We start from the raw sequence: 17817 nt of genomic DNA on the forward strand, positions 1-17817 counted from the left end.
AAGCCTGGTTCTCCCAGATAAGAGTCCACACACTTAACCACTACACGAAACTGGCTCTCTGTTCATCTAGAACACAACTTAGTCATCCTTTTGGCAATCCACGGTTTTCAAAAAAACTCTCCTCCAGCACCAGTAGAGCTAGGAATACAAATTGGAATAACCATATGAACAACAAACTTTTATAACAGAGACTCAAAAAAAGAAAGAAGGCAAGTTCTAGCTTCTCTCTGCTGCATTATGCTGGAATTCTGAGATTTGCAGATATAATGCATTTCCTGTACAAATGTCCATCAGCTCAGTTTAGGCCCAGTGTGTGATGATGCTTCTTTCCTATGTGTGCAATACCTGTTACTCCCTTCCTAAATACTGTTTATTAAAAAAAATCCCTAAGATTTGGGTATGGGCTCCGTCCCGAGTTCCATGCTCTTTCATGACTGGCTGCCTTGACATTTATAGCCCCCCCCCCCCCCCGCCCATTTGCACAGAGTTCAGGATGCCATTATTGTTTTTGAAGGTTATCCATATTGCTTAGTGGTAAACAATGCGGGACCTGTGAAGGGGGCACAGTAGCCAAGTTCTGCGGCTTTTTTTTTTTTTTTGAGCAAATAGATTATGCTAGCAGAATTGCTTTGCATTGAGCTGTTTCCAGGGCTTGCGCCAGCAGCTGGAACTGTTCCAGGGCTAAAGGGCGTTTTTTTGGGGGGGAGGGGGGAATTGTGGGTGGAGAAAGCGGGTGGGCAGGGCCAGGATGGCTGGGTAGCTGCTAAGCTGACAGTGTGATTTCTCTCTCTCGCTTACTGACTGGGTGTTGCTGCTGGAGCTATTGCCGAGGGGATGGCGGTATTCGGCCACCTCCCTGTGCCGCTGCTCGCAAAGCTATAGCTCCCACCCAGCCCCCCATACACACGCACACACACACAGACACTGCCTCTGGCTGTACCTTTTCCCTCCCGCATGTTGCCTTAACTCCCATGGGCAGCCTTGCCCTCCCCTTCTATCCTGTCAACGAAGATGTGGCTGTATCGCACGGCTGCGTGACGTCTCTGGCAACACGGTAAGCATCAGCAGCCTAGTCACATGCCGGCCTGGGGCAGTAGTGCGGGTCGAAATAGGAGGGCGGAAGGTGAAGCCCATAGGGTACTCTCCGTTCCCTTCCTTTGGGGCCTGCCTGCAGCCACCGCAAGCCTCCCTCTCTGGGAAAACTCCTAAACTCCTGCACTTGTGTGTCTGTGTCTTCTCTCTCCCTCTACTCCTTCCCTCTTCCTGTCTCGAGCAGACTTCCAGTTCTCGGAGGGAGCGGCAGCCAGCAGGATGCTTTTCCCACCTTCCGTGCAGGAATCTCCCAGCGGCCTCCCGGACACCAACGACCTGTGCCTCGGACTGCAGTCTCTCAGCTTGCCAGGGTGGGACAGGCCGTGGAGCAACCAGGATTCGGATACTGCAACCCAGCCCAGCAAGCAATCTGGTGAGCGAGTCTGCTGACTCACAGCAACAGTTGCTGGATGGCTTCTCCCCCCCAATCACCCCAGCTCCATAACCAGAAGCTGCTCCTAGCAATATAGCAGGTGCCGACGGCTGTGGACGGCTTGTTCTCGGTCTCTGCTGTTTTCCCACAAGGTTCCCAGGGCTGGTTGGGAAGTTAAGCAGGAGCCGGGAAGGGGAGAGTCTGGGAACGCAACGTAAACGGGAGACAAGTTTTCTAGTAAAAATATTCTGTGACTGTGATGATTGATATTATTGGGGGAAAGGGGTGGAGGTGGGGAAAGGAGCGTTGCTCCCATCTTTCTTCATCGACGCTCTAGTAGGACTACCAGCTCAGAGGCCAAAAGTCCCCGAAAGGAGCTTGTATCTCAGACTGCTGTCATGTTATGTGAGTGGTAAGGAGAACCAACTTCTTGCCATTGCAGGGATGGGTGTAGAAAGTCTGGCTTTGTATACAGGTCACTGCTGTTAGAACCGCAGGCCTTGACATCCAGCTGGTCAAGTTGGAGGCGACTCTGTGTCTCAAGAGCCCCGGGGGTAGAGGTGTCATTCCGTTTGTGCCCTGTTCTGTGTCTTTCTGGATGCTTTTGTGGTTCTGGATACAGTGATGCTCAGCTCTTGGTCTCCTTTGAAGCCAGGCTTTGTATAGGGCAGGGGTGGCCAGCGGTAGATCTCCAGATGTTTTTTGCCTACAGCTCCCATCAGCCCCAGCCATTGGCCATTGGGGCTGATGGGAGTTGTAGGCAAAAAAACATCTGGAGCGCTACCATTGGCCACCCCTGATATAGGGGCAGTGTTGAATTGCCTCTTCTTTCCTGGTAAGCTGCCTGTTTCTATCGCTAAAGACTTGCATGTTAGAAAATTGCAGAGAGGCAAAACTCTGAGAGGCCCAGCTAGGCTGAAAAAAACTGTGCTCTTCAAAGGGTAAGCAGCTAGGTACCTCTCATTATTCTGTGAGCCTGTCCGGATAAATGAAATGCTTGCTCTTAGGGTCTTAGAGCATCTGCTTGGTAAGCAGAAGGTCCCAGGTTCAATCCCTGGCATCTCCAACTAAAAAGGTCCAGGCAAATAGGCATGAAAAACCTCAGCTTGAAACCCTGGAGAGCCGCTGCCAGTCTGAGTAGACAACACTGACTTTGATGGGCTGAGGGTCTGATTCAGTATAAGGCAGCCTCATATTTTCATTATGTGTTGAAGCCAAAATTGCAGGTGCTGAGAGCGAAGCAGGTTGTGATTCTGCTGTGATGGAGTCCTCGTAGGTCCAGCTTGGTAGCTGCCAATACTTGAAGGCACTGGCGTTATGAGCGCAAGCAGACCTTTGCGTAATGTCTTCAGGGAAGGCTGGAGTTTCTCCCGCAAAAGAAATGCAAGAAGCAAATGAGCGTTGCATGGTGGAAGGCAGTCTTGGGTGGGCACAAACCATCTGCAGCGAGGCCTGTTCAGCTGCTAGATTCAGGGGATGGGGCTTTCCCTGCAGGAAAGCTACATTTTCTTCACCTTCCTTTCCTCTGGCACCACATGGTCACTCAGCAGCTCCCCCAGAGAAACTAGCAGGGGCTAAAGTTGCAAACACCAGCTGCTTAAAAGGCTACGCTCAGAGGCTTTCAAAGCCTTGGTCCACCAGCGTACAGCAGTCTCACCACTGGGCCTCTCCGATTTCAGATGATGCAGTATTAGGAGGGTGGCGAAAACCATGGCAGTCTGTTAAGTGGGCTCATGGCATACTGGGGGACAGAATCTGGTATCTAAAGAGGGCCTCGTCGATGATGCACGGCGACTAGCTATAGATTGTTTTTATCAGCCTCGACCTCTGGGCGAGGAACAGAACTGCTTGTCTTGCAAAGAACGGAACTGCTTGTCTTGTGGCTGCAGCAGTCTGGGGCAGGAGCTGTGTTCAGACATCTTAAGGTGGGGCAGCTTTGGCACTTTGTTCGGCTGCCAGGTTCCCTTCTGCTTTGGCAGACCTTGCGCAGCAGAGGCCGTAGCCGGCTGGCTGGTCAGGACTCAAGCGGCGCACTGTGTGTTCTCCAAGAAATTGTGTGATACAAACCAGGGGCGCATCCTGTAAGGGTTACCCCTTTCCCTTCTGTCCTTAGTGGCTGAGATTCCCAGGCAGCATACGTGTATTGCTTAAGGCAGTGGTCCCCAACCTTTTTGGCACCAGGGACCGGTTTTGTGGAAGGCAATTTTTCCACGGGTCGTGTGTGTGATGGTTTTGGGATGATACGATTGTGCACTTCATTTTGGTGTGGTGGTTAAGTGTGTGGACTCTTATCTGGGAGAACCGGGTTTGATTCCCCCCCCCCTCCTCCACCTGCAGCTGCTGGAATGGCCTTGGTGCAGCCATAGCGCTTTCAGAGTTGTCCTTGAAAGGGCAGCTTCTGGGAGAGTTCTCTCAGCCCCACCTACCTAACATGGTGTTTGTTTTGGGGGAGGAAGGTAAAGGAGATAGATAGATAGATAGATAGATAGATAGATAGATAGATAGATAGATAGATAGATAGATAGATAGATAGATTTATTGTCATTGTTCTCCACAAAAAGAGAGCAACGAAATGAGGTGCTCTTCCACAAACATACCAACACATCAAACACACATATTCATATTCATACCATTTAAATACATCTAAAACCATTAAAACCATTTAAATACATCTAAAACAGATAATCCTTCATAACCCTGCATTTAACCTAACCACAGCACTTGGATAGAAACTGTCCTTAAATCTGTTTGTCCTAGCCTTCAACACTCTATATCGTCTACCTGACGGTAAGATCTCAAATAGCAAATGGCCCAGATGTGAAGGGTCCCTTAGGATCATTTGTATCTTCCTTTTACATCCCATATTATACAGATCCACCAATGAGGGGAGAGAACATCCGCAAATGATTGTGAGCTGCTCTGAGATTCGGCGTCAAGGGCAGGATATAAATCCAATGTCTTATTATTATTGTTACTACCACTACTACTACATTATACTATATAATGAAATAATTATACAATTCACGGTTGCTAACAGGCCATGGTCTGGGGGCTTGGGACCCCTGGCTTAAGGCCTCTGAACCTGTTTTGGATGTTCAGTCAGTATGGGGCTGAGTCCCAGCTCAAAACCATCCTTTTGCATTGAGAACAGCTTCCCCACCCCCACACAACAGCAGCTGTCTGAACAACCACTTCGCCACTTCAGGAATACAGGCCTGCAGCTGGCTCTGCTGTACTCATAAGAGCTGCTCAAAAAGTAACAGCGAAAATGTACTCGTTAAGTGTGGGTTGTTGTGTATTGTGGTTTGGGGGGTTTTTTTTGGCTGTGCTACAAATGGCAAGTCTGAAAAAGATTTCTGCTCAGTCACTTTCCTACAGATAGGAGCAGAATTCATCAGCTTCCAGAAAGCAAAGCTGGTTTGCCCAGGGAGGCAGAGATGTCTTTCAAATCAAACGTTTGCTGCTTCTGAATATGGAAAGAAGCCGCTGTTGATGCAAGGCGGTGGGGGCTGCAATATAGGCTTCCTAAATGCTTTGGGTGCCGGCATGCCGCTAACCTAGCCGAGGCTGCAGGCAAGCCACGTTGGTCCAAAGCGAAATCCCTTAACCGGAGCAACATCTAATAGCCCCCCCCTTTTTTTTTAAATGAAGCTCAACCAAAAATAACAAGCAGGGTTGCATGCAAGCTTTCAAATTAATCTAGAACTGTCCATCAGACAGAGAGGAGGGCAGGGATTTCAGTCCACTGTCGAGGCGCCTGGACTGCCCGCTGGATATAATTGCTGGGCAGGTCGGAGTGAGTGGATGGGGCTGGAATTGAGCTGTACTTCTTCGCCTTCTGGGACAGTGTCTGCCTCTGACAGCAGCCATAAAGTGGCTAATTGAATGTATCTCTTAGGTTAGCCTGAGATGTTCAGGGAAACCTAAATACGTACCTAGAGGCAAGCTTGTGTTGCTGAAAGTCACACCGATTCCCCACTAGCCTTACCTTGCTCTCACTCTCCTCTTTTCAGCAGGGCTTCAGTCGGATTTTGCAAAAGCTGCCCCGAGACTGAAACTTGCTCCGCCTCTCTTGCACAGCAAACAAGATCCTCTAAAACCCAGTTTGTTTGCCGTGGAAAAGGCAAAACTAGTTGCAGCCCCGGAGCAGATAGTGTGAATTCCCAACGGAAGCCCCGCAGAGACGTGGAGCCTGAGAGTGGCATAAGGATAGTGGGAAATCAGCCTTCGTTTTCTTCTTGCCACCTCTCTGGCATTTAGGACTTATTAGTAGCTTTGGATAGGGCAGAAGGAAAGAATACGCTTGTGACCCAAGAGCGCCTGTCCTTGTTTTACTCAAAGAGAATTTTTGTGCCACCTTCCGGGGACCCTGCCCCAGGTAGCATACAAAATAATAAAAACAAAACTTTAAGCATTATAATTAAAACCCACCATTAAGAGCCCAGCCCAACATATAGAAACATAGGCCATAAATCATATCACAGACAGCTTACAATATCAGTTTGCAGGTTAAAAATATTTAGATCTTCGTCCAGAAGCGCCTTAGAGATAAGCAACATTTCCAGGGCATGAGCTTTGATTCTTGAAGACTTATGCCCGGAATACCTTGTTCATCTCTGAAATGCTATCGGACTCAAATCTAAGTGTTCCACTGCAGCCAACGCAGCTACCCTCTCAGACTAGAGTAGCGTTTAAAAGATCTGTGTTTGTACAGTGCTTCCTCCAAATCCTGAGCTTTGACATGTGAAGCCCTGCAAAATATACTAGGCCAAGCTAGAGAATTAAAGCAGCTACCAAGTTAAAACCCTGACCTGGATGGCCCAGGCTAGCTCAGTCTGGTCAGATGTCAGAAGAACCTAGGCAGGGTTGGCCTTGGTTAGTAGCTGGGTGCAGGGTGGAATTCTAGCAGGGGCTCCTTTGCATATTAGGCCACACACCCATGATGGAGCCAACCCTCCAAGAGCTTACAGGGCTCTTAGTACAGGGTCCAGGGATAGAATTCTAACAGGGGCTCCATTGCATATTAGGCCACACACCCCTGATGGAGCCAACCCTCCAAGAGCTTACAGGGCTTTTAGTACAGGGTCCAGAGATAGAATTCTAGCAGGGGCTCCTTTGCATATTAGGCCACACACCCATGATGGAGCCAACCCTCCAAGAGCTTACAGGGCTCTTAGTACAGGGTCCAGAGATAGAATTCTAACAGGGGCTCCATTGCATATTAGGCCACACACCCCTGATGGAGCCAGCCCTCCAAGAGCTTACAGGGCTCCCAGTACAGGGTCCAGGAATAGAATTCTAGCAGGGGCTCCTTTGCATATTAGGCCACACACCCCTGATGGAGCCAATCTTCCAAGAGCTTACAGGGCTCTTAGTACAGGGTCCAGGGATAGAATTCTAGCAGGGGCTCCTTTGCATATTAGGCCACACACCCCTGATGGAGCCAATCCTCCAAGAGCTTACAGGGCTCTTAGTACAGGGTCCAGGGATAGAATTCTAACAGGGGCTCCTTTGCATATTAGGCCACACACCCCTGATGGAGCCAATCCTCCAAGAGCTTACAGGGCTCTTAGTACAGGGTCCAGAGATAGAATTCTAGCAGGGGCTCCATTGCATATTAGGCCACACACCCCTGATGGAGCCAACCCTCCAAGAGCTTACAGGGCTCTCAGTACAGGGTCCAGGGATAGAATTCTAGCAGGGTCTCCTTTGCATATTAGGCCACACACCCCTGATGGAGCCAGTCCTCCCAAGAGCTTACAGGGCTCTCAGTACAGGGCCCAGAGATAGAACTCTAGCAGCAGCTCCTTTGTCTATTAGACCGCACACCCCTGATGCAGCCAATCCTCCAAGAGCTTACAAGGCTCTTTTTTTGTAAGCTCTAGGAGGATTGGCTACATCAGGGGTGTATGGCCTAATATTTAAAGGAGCTCCTGCTAGAATTCCACCTCTGGTTTGGTGGGAGACCACAGGGGAATTCTGGAGTTGTGTTACAAAGAGGAAGGCAATGGCAGACCACCTCTGTTAGTCTCTGGGCTTGAAAGGGCCACAACTGGATGGCACTTTCCACCACAATGCCATGTGCGGTGGAGAGCCAGTTTGGTGTAGTGGTTAAGAGTGGTGCACTCTTAATCTGGAGAACCGAGTTTGATTTCCCACTCCCCCACATGCAGCTGCTGGGTGACCTTGGGTTAGCCACAGTTTTCCCAGAGCTGTTCTCTCCAGAGCAGCTCTCTCAGCCCCACCTGCCTCACAGGGTGTCTGTTGTGGGGAGAGGGAGAGAAGTCACTCTGAAACTCCAAGTAAAGGGCAGGGTATAAATCCAATCTGTTCTCTCTTTTCTAGTTATTTGTGTGTCAGTGGAATGCAGGGTCTCTGAAGTGGAGTTGGGGGCAAGATAGGTCCAAGATGCACAAACGGAATCCTCTTTGTGGCTTACTATCCTGTGTAAATAGGACAGAAAGTGAGGGGAGAATATGGTAGAACAAAGAAGAGGCTTTCACACGAGCAGGCCCCAGAGTAGCAGTGTTAGAGCCACTTAAGCTTATCATATGCCCCATTGATTCTTCTACACAAATCGAACTCAGCATCTGTGGGATGGTGTCTCACGGCCTGAAATGGCTCTGAATCATATTGCATGAAGACAGACCAACGACAACCCACAGCAAGGGGATTAGATAGATTCGTGGAGGATAAGTCTGTCCATGGCTGCTAGTCATGGTGACTGAGGGGAATCTCCACATTCAGAGGCACTAAGCCTCTTAGTTGTAAGCACTAAGCCTCTGAATCCGAGTGCCAGGAGACAACGTCAGGGAAAGGCCTCGGCCTCTCTGCCCTGTTGTTGGCCCTCCAGAGGAACTAGTTGGCAGCTGTGTGAGACGGGATCTCTTTCTGGACTAGATGGATCACTGGTCTGATCCAGCAGGGCTCTTCTTACATTATGTTAACTTTCAGTTCTGTGTGGAAGTGCAGAATTGCATTGATTCACTGCTTTTTTTTATTTTCCCCTCACCAGCCCTCCCGACCATGAATGTATTTCCTTCTCTTTAAAGGCTTGCAGTGGTTTTGAAGAAATGTAGACGGGGAAGTGCCAGAGAAGAGCCAGTTACTTTGGGTATACATTCAGGTTGTCTTTGCAGAAGCTGTTTTCCAGGGGGCTGAGGAAGTAAAACCAGGGGAAGGGCACCAAAGGGAATTATAAAGTAGGGATGTGTCTGCATCAAAGTCGTTGGGGGAGAATCACCCTGAAGAGGTTGTAAGCAACGATGCTGTAGGGAAAAGCTTTGTTTTCCAGCTGGTGGCTCCGTTTCCTCCGTGCCGTGGTGCAGCGGCTGGCATCTCTTGGCACTGGGACTGCAGCATTGCCCGGGTTCGTCTCCGAACCCTAGCCTAGCCCGTAGGCTGGGAGGGACGGGCCTTGCCAAGGACGGATGCTGCGCTGTTGGTTCTCAGCAGTTTGGAAGCTGCTATAATGACTCAGCGGTACAAATCCACCGGGAGCTGGCTGGAAGTGCAAAAAAGAAAAAGAAAAAAAACAGTTAGCAATCATGCTAAAAATACTATTGCTGATCTGCACTCTTGGTGTACCAGTGTTGGACTGCTGATGGGTTTGGGGCAGGCCCTGGCTGCTGGGACATTGCTAAATCTGTAGGCGACTTCTGCATGGGCCTAACTGGGAGCTTGAGAAAGCAGTCTGGTGGCCCGTTTGTTTTGCTTAATATACTGCTTACGGTGCTGCCGCTTACTTTGAAGTGTAGTCTGGGTAGGGCAGGCATCTGCATACTCTGAGGTGGGGAGCTGCTGGGACCCAGCCACGCTGCTCTGTGCTGTCTGCAAGCTTTTCCATTCTGTTTTCTTGAAGTGCCGTGCCACCCATGCTCCAAGCTGCTGGGCATCATTGGGGAAAGGCAGGGCTTTTTTTTTTTGCAGCAGGAACTCCTTTGCATATTAGGCCACACACCCCTGATGTAGCCAGTCTTCTTGGAGCTTATAGTAGGCCCTGGACTAAGAGCCCTGTAAGCTCTTGGAGGATTGGCTACATCATGGGGTGTGGCCTTATATGCAAAGGAGTTCCTGCTACCAAAAAAAGCCCTGGGGAAAGGCAAGTGGTGCACAGAAGTGATGGTTTTGGTGTCCATGGCAGCAGCACTCTCAGCGAGGTTGGGAGAAGATATGCGGGCAGCTGAAAATGGGCAGTATGGAGGGCTTATGAGTGGTAAAAGGTGGGGGCACGCAGGTGGAGGGGCTGGAAATATATGAGGGGGGTCTGGTGGGGGGGCAGACAGGAGGCTTCTGGACACTGCCTCCCCCAGGGCCCCTCAGTCTGGAACTGGTCCTAGGCCCTCCACAGCCTTTCAAGTGGAAGAACTATCGTTACTGTTGATGGGGCGTGGTTGGGCTCCTAGATGTTCGCAGGGCTTTTTTGTAGCAGGAACTCCTTTGCATACTGGGCCGCACATCCCTGATGTAGCCAATCCTCCTGGAGCTTACAGTAGGCCCTGTACTAACAGCCCTCTAAACTCTTGGAGGATTGGCTACGTCAGAGGGGTGTGGCCTAATATGCAAAGAAGTTCCTGCTACAAAAAATGCCCTGGATGCTGGGTTTCCCTATGTTTTCCTTGCCCTATTCCCCGGGGTAACCATCTTGGGCACCATCAGAGGTCCTGTTGTGCGGAATATTTTTGTATTTTTAAAAAATAAGTGCATATATGTGTGTACCTGGAAGCCATGGTGACCTCTGGTGACTGACCCCTACTGGAGACCTGGAGGATATTCAGGGAGGTGGCTGACTAAAGCCTGCCCTTGCCTCCCGACTGCTGGTATTCCTTGGAGGTCTCCCATCCAAGTATTTGCCAGAGTTGAACTTGTTTAGCTTCCGAGATCTGATGAAATTGGGCTTGCCTGGGTTTATCCAGGTTAGGGTTGTTGTGAGGATTTTTGTTTTGAGATGTCCGTAACCCTTCTGTCACCGTTTTCCACCAAGCTTCATTGCTTTATCTGGAATTCCCTCAGTGACTTCTCCATTTTTGCTCGGTGTTTTAATTACTGTTTTATGTGGTTTTAATATTTATTTTAGCTTTGGTTCTAATCGCTTTTATAATGTTTAAACTTTAGCTTTGGTTTTAATAGCTTTTATAATGTTTAAACTGTAAACTGCCTTCATGGTCTTGCTTGGGTAGAAATTTTGTTTTTCAAAAAATACTGGGCCTAAACAAAAATTTCAACATCCCCTCATTTATTTATTTATTTATATTTCGATTTATATCCCGCCCTTCCCATCGAAGTGGCTCAGGGCGGCTCACAACATATAAACTTACATAAGTTTAGCTTAAAAACAATTACATAGTAACAGTTAAAACAATAAATTAATAAAACATAGAACATAAAAACCAGCGGTCTGTCAAATGCATTCTAGCTCCATCCAGAAATTCTCAGTGTCAGTTAGTTGTTGTAGGCCAGCCGGAAGAGGACTGTCTTACAGGCCCTGCGGAACCTCAATCATTGGGCAGGGATTGCCAGCATAGGGATTGGGGGAAAGAAAATGGCTACTGTGCCGGTGAGAGATGCTAGCAGGACCTGTACCCACTCAGCAATACCCGGCTGTAGTAAGGTTTCTTTGGTAACAGCCTAATGGCCAAGGAATACTCTATATGCAGCTGCTATATGCACGCATCCACAAAAGCATTTGCAGTGGCGGAATTGTTTTCTGCTAAATATTAGGAGGAACTTCCTGACAGAGCGGTTCCTCAGTGGAACAGGCTTCCTCAGGAGATGTTGGGCTCTCCTTCCTTGGAGGTTTTTAAACAGAGGCTAGATGGCCATCTGACAGCAGTGCTGATTCTGTAAACTTAGGCAGACCTTGTGGAAGGCAGGAAGGGCTGCATCAGTTCATTAGTTCTCATGACCCTTCCATACATGCCCAGAGAGTGCTGCTTACCACTTTGGGGCCAGTCAGCAATTTTTCTCCAGGCCATTTTGGCCAGGGATCCTGGAGGGTTTTTTTTGCCATTTTCTGGGCATGGAGCAGGGGTCACTGGGGATGTGTGTGTTTGAGGAGAGGTAATTGTGAAGTTCCTGCATCGTGCAGGGGGTTGGGCTAGATGACTCTGGAGGCCCCTTCCAACTCTATGATTCTGTGACTGGAACCGTGTGGTTTGAACCAATCTGCCATGGAGACTCTTAGTTGCAAAAAGGTTGTAGCTGCAGTATGTCATGCACTGGGACTCTTGATGAGGATTTTTTTTTGGAGGGGGTGGAGAGAGAGAGACTCCGACAGCCTCTCAGGTTGAGTTCCTGGAACCTTTCAGCAGTCACTTGCCAAAATAGCTCAGTTGCACATGGCTTAAACCACCTTGACAAATCCCAGTTGCTAATTCACCATGACTCCTAGAAATGTTGTTGGTGCCCACTAATTAGAAAATATGTTCATTAAAAATAAAAAATTAAAAAAATTCTTAGGACTGAAAAATGAGCCTAGGCTCATTAGAGGTATGATAACATCAATTTTGGGGCGAGCTTCTAGAGGCATAGAAAAATTTTCAAGGCCTGGCTGAAAACCAAAAGTGGTTTTGCAGATAATTGTTGCTGTTAAGGCTGAGACCGAGAAAACAGAGGCAACAAAAATGCCTTCCCAAGTAGCTATCTCTTAACAGAGCTAAAATATACAGCCGCGTATGCCCTCGAGAGCGGTTTCTCTTTAAGAATATTTCTTAATTTGCCATTCATTTCTTAGCTCAGGGGTATTGTATTATGTTAGTATAGCAAATGCAGATAATAGTTTACTTCTATCTTGCTGTGTTCTACATAGTAGTGATGCAGGCCTGCTTCAGGTGTTGTAATAAACTGTAGTTTGCTGTGCAAACCAGTCCACCGAATGCAAGTAGGCACTTTGCTTCTTGTCTTTCTCTCTGTCTCCAAGGAGAAACATTGTCCTCCATAGATGGCCACCTCTTTGACCAGGCAGCTTTTAAGAGGCAGTGCCACACATCAAACTGACTTGCAAGTTCAGTGGTCACAACAAAGCATTTGAAGGTAGATGCTGAGCTGATACAATTTAGTACACCTTCTGGCGATGTCGGGGGTGCGTGGCATATGCATATGAGTTGTGCTGATGACCTCTGGCACCTCTTTTTCTACAAAGTGACCCCTAGCTACACATGGAGGCAGGCAACAGCAAACAACATCTGTCTCTTATCTTGAAAACCCTAGGGCAGCGTTTCCCATTTGCAGGGTCACGACCCAGTACCGGGCCACGCAAGCCTCAACGCCGGGTTGCCAGGGGCGGCCCGACAGCCCCCTCCCTCTCTATTTATCTTTGGCACTGCATGCTCCAGCCCCTACCCCCCATGCCACCACCAACTGTAGCACTCTGAGCGTCCTCCAGGTGGACACTCAGAGTGCTACAGAGACTACGCACTGGGTAGAAGCCCTCCCCTGTCCTTCTCTGATGTTCGGAAACGTCAGAGAGAGTGGGGAAAGCTCCAGGCCAGCGCACAGTTTCAGTATCGCTCCCTGATCATCCTCTGCCTGGACTACGGGGAAAAAAACAGGCCGGGGTGGGGCGGTAGTTTGGGAAACCCTGCCCTAGGGGGTCTCTGTAAGTTGCCTTCGACTTGACAGTGCTTTACATAGATGAAAGTGGACTTGAGCCATGGGAAAGGCAGGGTATAACTCTTAAAATGAGCATTTCTAACTTGTTTGTTTAAGCAGGGGCCCGTTATGTCCTGTGTTGGCGCTAAAGCATACATGGGAAATGAGGGGGTTTATCTTGACCAAGATGTGTGTTTTGGGTAACAGAGACCTCCTTTAGCTTCTGCTTGGTGTACAAGTGCTTTGTACAGGAGTATGAGCTATTTGTGTACGGAAATAATACAAAATGGAATCTATGAATGTCCTCTGGGGAAAGACAATGCCCATTCCTATAGATTCTGTCATGGGCAACAGGCACTTGTGCTGTTCGCATAAGTAACTTTCCTTAGAAGTGTATTCATCAAACCTTTCATAAAAACCAAAGCTATACCTTTTATTGAAACCAACCAAAAACAATATACTTCAGAACTCTTCTTCAGGTGTGGGGAAGGTGTCTTTCAAGCCATGATCTTTAGTCTCCTTGACAATCCATGAACTAGAGTGGGAGTTAGTTTAGTTTATTTATTATTTATATCCCGCCTTTCCCACCAAGTGGCTCAGGGCGGCTCACAACATAAAATCCAACATAAAAATTAAGTTTAAGCATTTAACACAGTTAAAACATTAAAACATTAGGAATAACAGAAGTCTAATAGAACCACACTTAGTTTCTTGTGCCGGTGTGGCTCAGGATACGAATCAGGCCTCGGAGGGTTCTGATCAGGCTTGCGAGCAAATCTGCTTCCTTCCCCCTCTCTCTTGCTTCCTTCAGTTATCAGAGACTGTTAAAGAAAATATTGCAAGAGTGCTAATTTTTTAAGCATGTTTTATTTAGAGGGTTTTTTTTAAAAAAAATCTTTAATTGTGTTTGTGTCCTTTATAAAGTGTATGTCTTCGCAACGTGGCGTTACATTTTATGACACACAAGCCCTGACAAGGTCTCATTTATGTCAGATCTGGCCCTCATAACAAATGAGTTTTGACTCCCCTGATCGAGAAGGGTTCCACACTGTTTTGTGTTGAGTCTATTCATAGTTTTTGCTTCTCAGCAGCTGCTTGCAACTTCTTTGCTGGTTGGAGTGTGGGTCAATTCTGTAAGTAGACTTGCATCATTCTAAGCCTATTGACCCCGTTAGACTTAGAAGGGTGTACAAATTTTGTTTTGGACTGCTCTATAATTTCGAGACCCCCATGGTGCAGAGTGGTAAAGCTGCAGTACTGCAGACGGAGCCCTCTGCTCATGACCTGAGTTCGATCCCAGTGGAATCTGGTTCAGGTAGCTGGCTCCAGGTTGACTCAACCTTCCGTCCTTCTGAAGTCGGTAAAATGAGTACTCAGCTTGCTGGGGGGGGGGAGGGGAGTGTAGATGACTGGGGAAGGCAATGGCAAACCACTCTGTAAAAAGTCTGCCAAGAAAATGTTACGAAACCAACGTCACCCCAGAGTCGAAAACGACTGGTGCTTGCACAGGGGACTACCTTTACTTTACCTTTATAATTTGCCTAATATAGTTAAAAGTTGCTGTTAGTTTGTTTTCCCATTCAATACATTTTTTTTAATTACCAAAATTTGGGAGGAGGGGCAGAAGAACACTGTTCAAGATCTACATTAATTACACTATAAGGATTTCTCTAAATATAAATAATAAAGGTAAGCAAACTAAATTCAGATAAAAGGCATATGCATAGAAACCCAACCTTCCAATCCTTTAAATGGAAATCAGCACTTCAAGCATCTATTTTGGTTAAACTGTATTCCAGTAATATATGACTAGAGCCCATCATTGGACAAAAAGATCTTGTGAATGTTCCCCCTATCTCAGTTTTGTGTGTGTCTATATGGGGGGGCTTTGTTTTCACTGTCAAGTCACAGTTTACTTATGGGAGTCCCATAGGGATTGAGATCCAGCGTGAGGGAGGTGAAAAGCAGCAGATTCTAATCTAGAGAACCGGGTTTGATTTCACACCTCCTCCTCCACGTGAAGCCTGCTGGGTGACCTTGGGTCAGTCACAGTTTTCTCCGAGCTCTCTCAGCTTCCCCTGTCCCACAAGCAATGCTCTTTCTAAGCTACGAGCAAAATTTCTACTTTGTGGGCTACTGGCATTAAAATTGTGAGCAAGCAATTTGGCTACTGCATAAATTAGTTTGCTCTGTGACCATCCTTCCTGAGCTGAGATGAAAAATGTGTGAGTTGGAGGCTAAAAAAATGAGCTAACTCACACTGACTCAACTTAGACGGAACACTGCTCAGAAGGTGCTTTTGCTGCGGAGAGGAAGGGAAGGCAATTGTACTGAGACTTCTTAAGGTGGAGAAAAGGAGGGTATAAAAACCTAGACCAGGGGTGGCCAAACCTAAGAGCCACATAAAAGAAATGCCAGATGTTTGAGAGCCACAAGATGTGAATACCAGATGTTTGAGAGCAGGCAGATAGATAGTGATGGTGGTGGTGGTGGTGGTGGAAAGGAAGAAAGGGGAGGGAGCAGGGAGGGAGAGGTGAAAAGAAAGCTAACTTTAAATGCATTCTTCAAGCCACCGACTGGCTTGGTTTGGAGAAGTAATTGAAAGAGAGAAATGCCTTCTCCAAGCCAGTCGATGTGGTGGTGGTGGCTTCAAGAGCCACACAATACATGTGAAAGAGCCACATGTGGCTCCCGAGCTACAGTTTGGCCACCCCTGACCTAGACCCATTCTGCATTTAGCGGCGGCAACAGGGGGAAGAAAGCAGTGATTCGGGGAAGGGGACGGTGAGAAGTGGCGGCAGTGGGGGGAAGACAGCAGCGATTTGGGGAGGGGATGGATTTTTTTTAAACAAAAAGGTCGGGTCGCCTAATTTGGCACCCCTCTAAGGCCAGCGCCCTAGGCAAATGCCTAGTTTGCCTAGTGGAAGAGCCAGCCCTGGGTCCATCCCAAATACTAGCAAGGGTTGATCCTTCTTAGCTTTTGAGATCTGAAGAGATCCGGCTAGCCTGGGCTATCCAGATTAGGGCCTCATGGTTTACAGACTGCTGATGTCTATAATCCTTGTCAATCAGCACTTTCTCTGCCTGTCCAGCATCTTAATGCTACTGGTACCTAGCTTCGGCTGTGAGGAATTCAACTGTCCCCTATATATTTTGTACAAAGAGTTATTTTCTGAGACTTGTTTTCCTGTCATTGAATGCATTCTGGCTCCTGTGTTGTGTAAAAGGACTACCTGCTGCTCCTAATTAGAGGTATTGCTTGCAATTCACATAAGACTTGATTTCTTGAGACAGCTAACTCAAGTCCGGTTCCCTTTACCATTCTTTGTTATGGGAAGAACTCTTGGCATCGTGCAGTCAGCATCTGCCAAAGGCTCTTGTTGTTGTTTTTTTGTAAGAACCTGCAGAAATTTAATCTCTGCATGGCTACGGCTGTCTGCCTCTGCTTTGATTCTTTTTCTGTCTCAAACGCTGCTAGGGAAGAAGTTTAGATTTGGGCTTAACAGATGTGGTGCTGGATTTCCTTGCAGTAGAATATGAAAATGCTTGTGCAGGGTATCTCCTCTCTCTTCCGGTGCTCTCTGTACCGTGAGCATTCATTGCTAGAAACTTGAGGATCTGTGGGTTGTAGGACCCCCCTTCAGTGGAATCTCCTCCTTCACTTCCTCCCTACAGGTCCTTTACCTTGTAAGATAATTTCAGAGGGTAGCTGTGCTGGGCTAGTAAAATAGCTAGATTGGAGCCCAGTAGCACCTTAGATACAACAAGGTTTTCTGAGTTTGAGCTTTCCTTCATAAGGGAAACTTTGACTCTCAAAAAGCTTATCCCCTAAAAATCTTGTTGGGCCACCGGACTCAGATTTCACCATATCACAGTCTGCTCTGCATATATCTTAGTCCCCAAGCCATTCCTGATTCGACGCAAAAGGCAAAGGAATGCTCCCCTCCCCCCCCCAAAAAATTGTGGTATAATTACGAATGCCAGCTCCCCCTTAGGAAATACCTGAAGATTTAAGGGGTGGAGCCTGGGGGACAGTTTGGAGAGGAGAGTGGCCTTCAGGGTCCTGACTTGAAGACTGTTCCACCGAGTTCTAATTCTTTAAGGCGGCCATAGGTGAGGCAAGAGCTCTGCAGAGTCTCCCTAACGTTGTATTTTTAATGTGAACAGCATTAAAGCAACATTAATTGGGGGGGGGGGGCTTCATATTAGCATAACTCAAGCAGGGCTTTTTTAGTAGCAGGAACTCCTTTACATATTAGGCCACACCCTTCTGATGTAACCAATCCTCCAAGAGCTTACAGGACTCTTAGCACAGGGCCTACTGTAAGCTCCTGGAAGATTGGCTATATCAGGAGTGTGTGGCCTAATATGCAAAGGAGTTTCTGCTACAAAAAAAGAGCCCTGCTTATCTCTGTATAATCCCATAGAGTCCCTCCTCCGATGCAGCCATTTCCACCAAGGGAACTGATCTCTGTTGTCTGGAGAATCAGTTTTAATCCTGAGAGTTCTGCAGCTTTTTCACCTGGAGGCTGGTAGCGCCAGGTGTAAAAAATTCTCCACACTGGCTTTGCATTCTAGCTGCCTTCCTCTTGTGTGCCATGGGCTCAGCTAGGTTCAGCTTGGAAACATGTGGCCTTTGCACATCTGATGTTGTCATACAGCAGTGCATCATACTCTCTGTGGGAAGACAAGATGTTCTCTGTAAATGCTTCCAAGCAACCTTACATAAGAACATGAGAAGCCATGTTGAATCAGGCCAGTGA

At 47.7% G+C, this 17817-nt stretch overlaps 1 protein-coding gene across 3 annotated transcripts in view; it reads left to right on the forward strand.

Annotated features, from left to right (window-relative positions):
* The window catches only part of CPEB1 (cytoplasmic polyadenylation element binding protein 1), an 88270-nt gene that overhangs the window by 27454 nt on the left and 42999 nt on the right, over positions 1-17817 (forward strand). For 2 of the 3 annotated variants that reach the window (XM_060260283.1, XM_060260284.1), the window contains exon 3: positions 1277-1465. In XM_060260283.1, coding sequence (XP_060116266.1) covers positions 1277-1465 — 189 coding nt within the window. Of the gene's footprint in view, positions 1-908; positions 1055-1276; positions 1466-17817 lie in introns of those variants that run through there. The other variant, XM_060260285.1, reaches the window with a different exon arrangement.

This window comes from Heteronotia binoei, chromosome 19 (assembly GCF_032191835.1).
Source record: "Heteronotia binoei isolate CCM8104 ecotype False Entrance Well chromosome 19, APGP_CSIRO_Hbin_v1, whole genome shotgun sequence".
In the NCBI taxonomy this organism is placed as follows: Eukaryota; Metazoa; Chordata; class Lepidosauria; order Squamata; family Gekkonidae; genus Heteronotia; species Heteronotia binoei.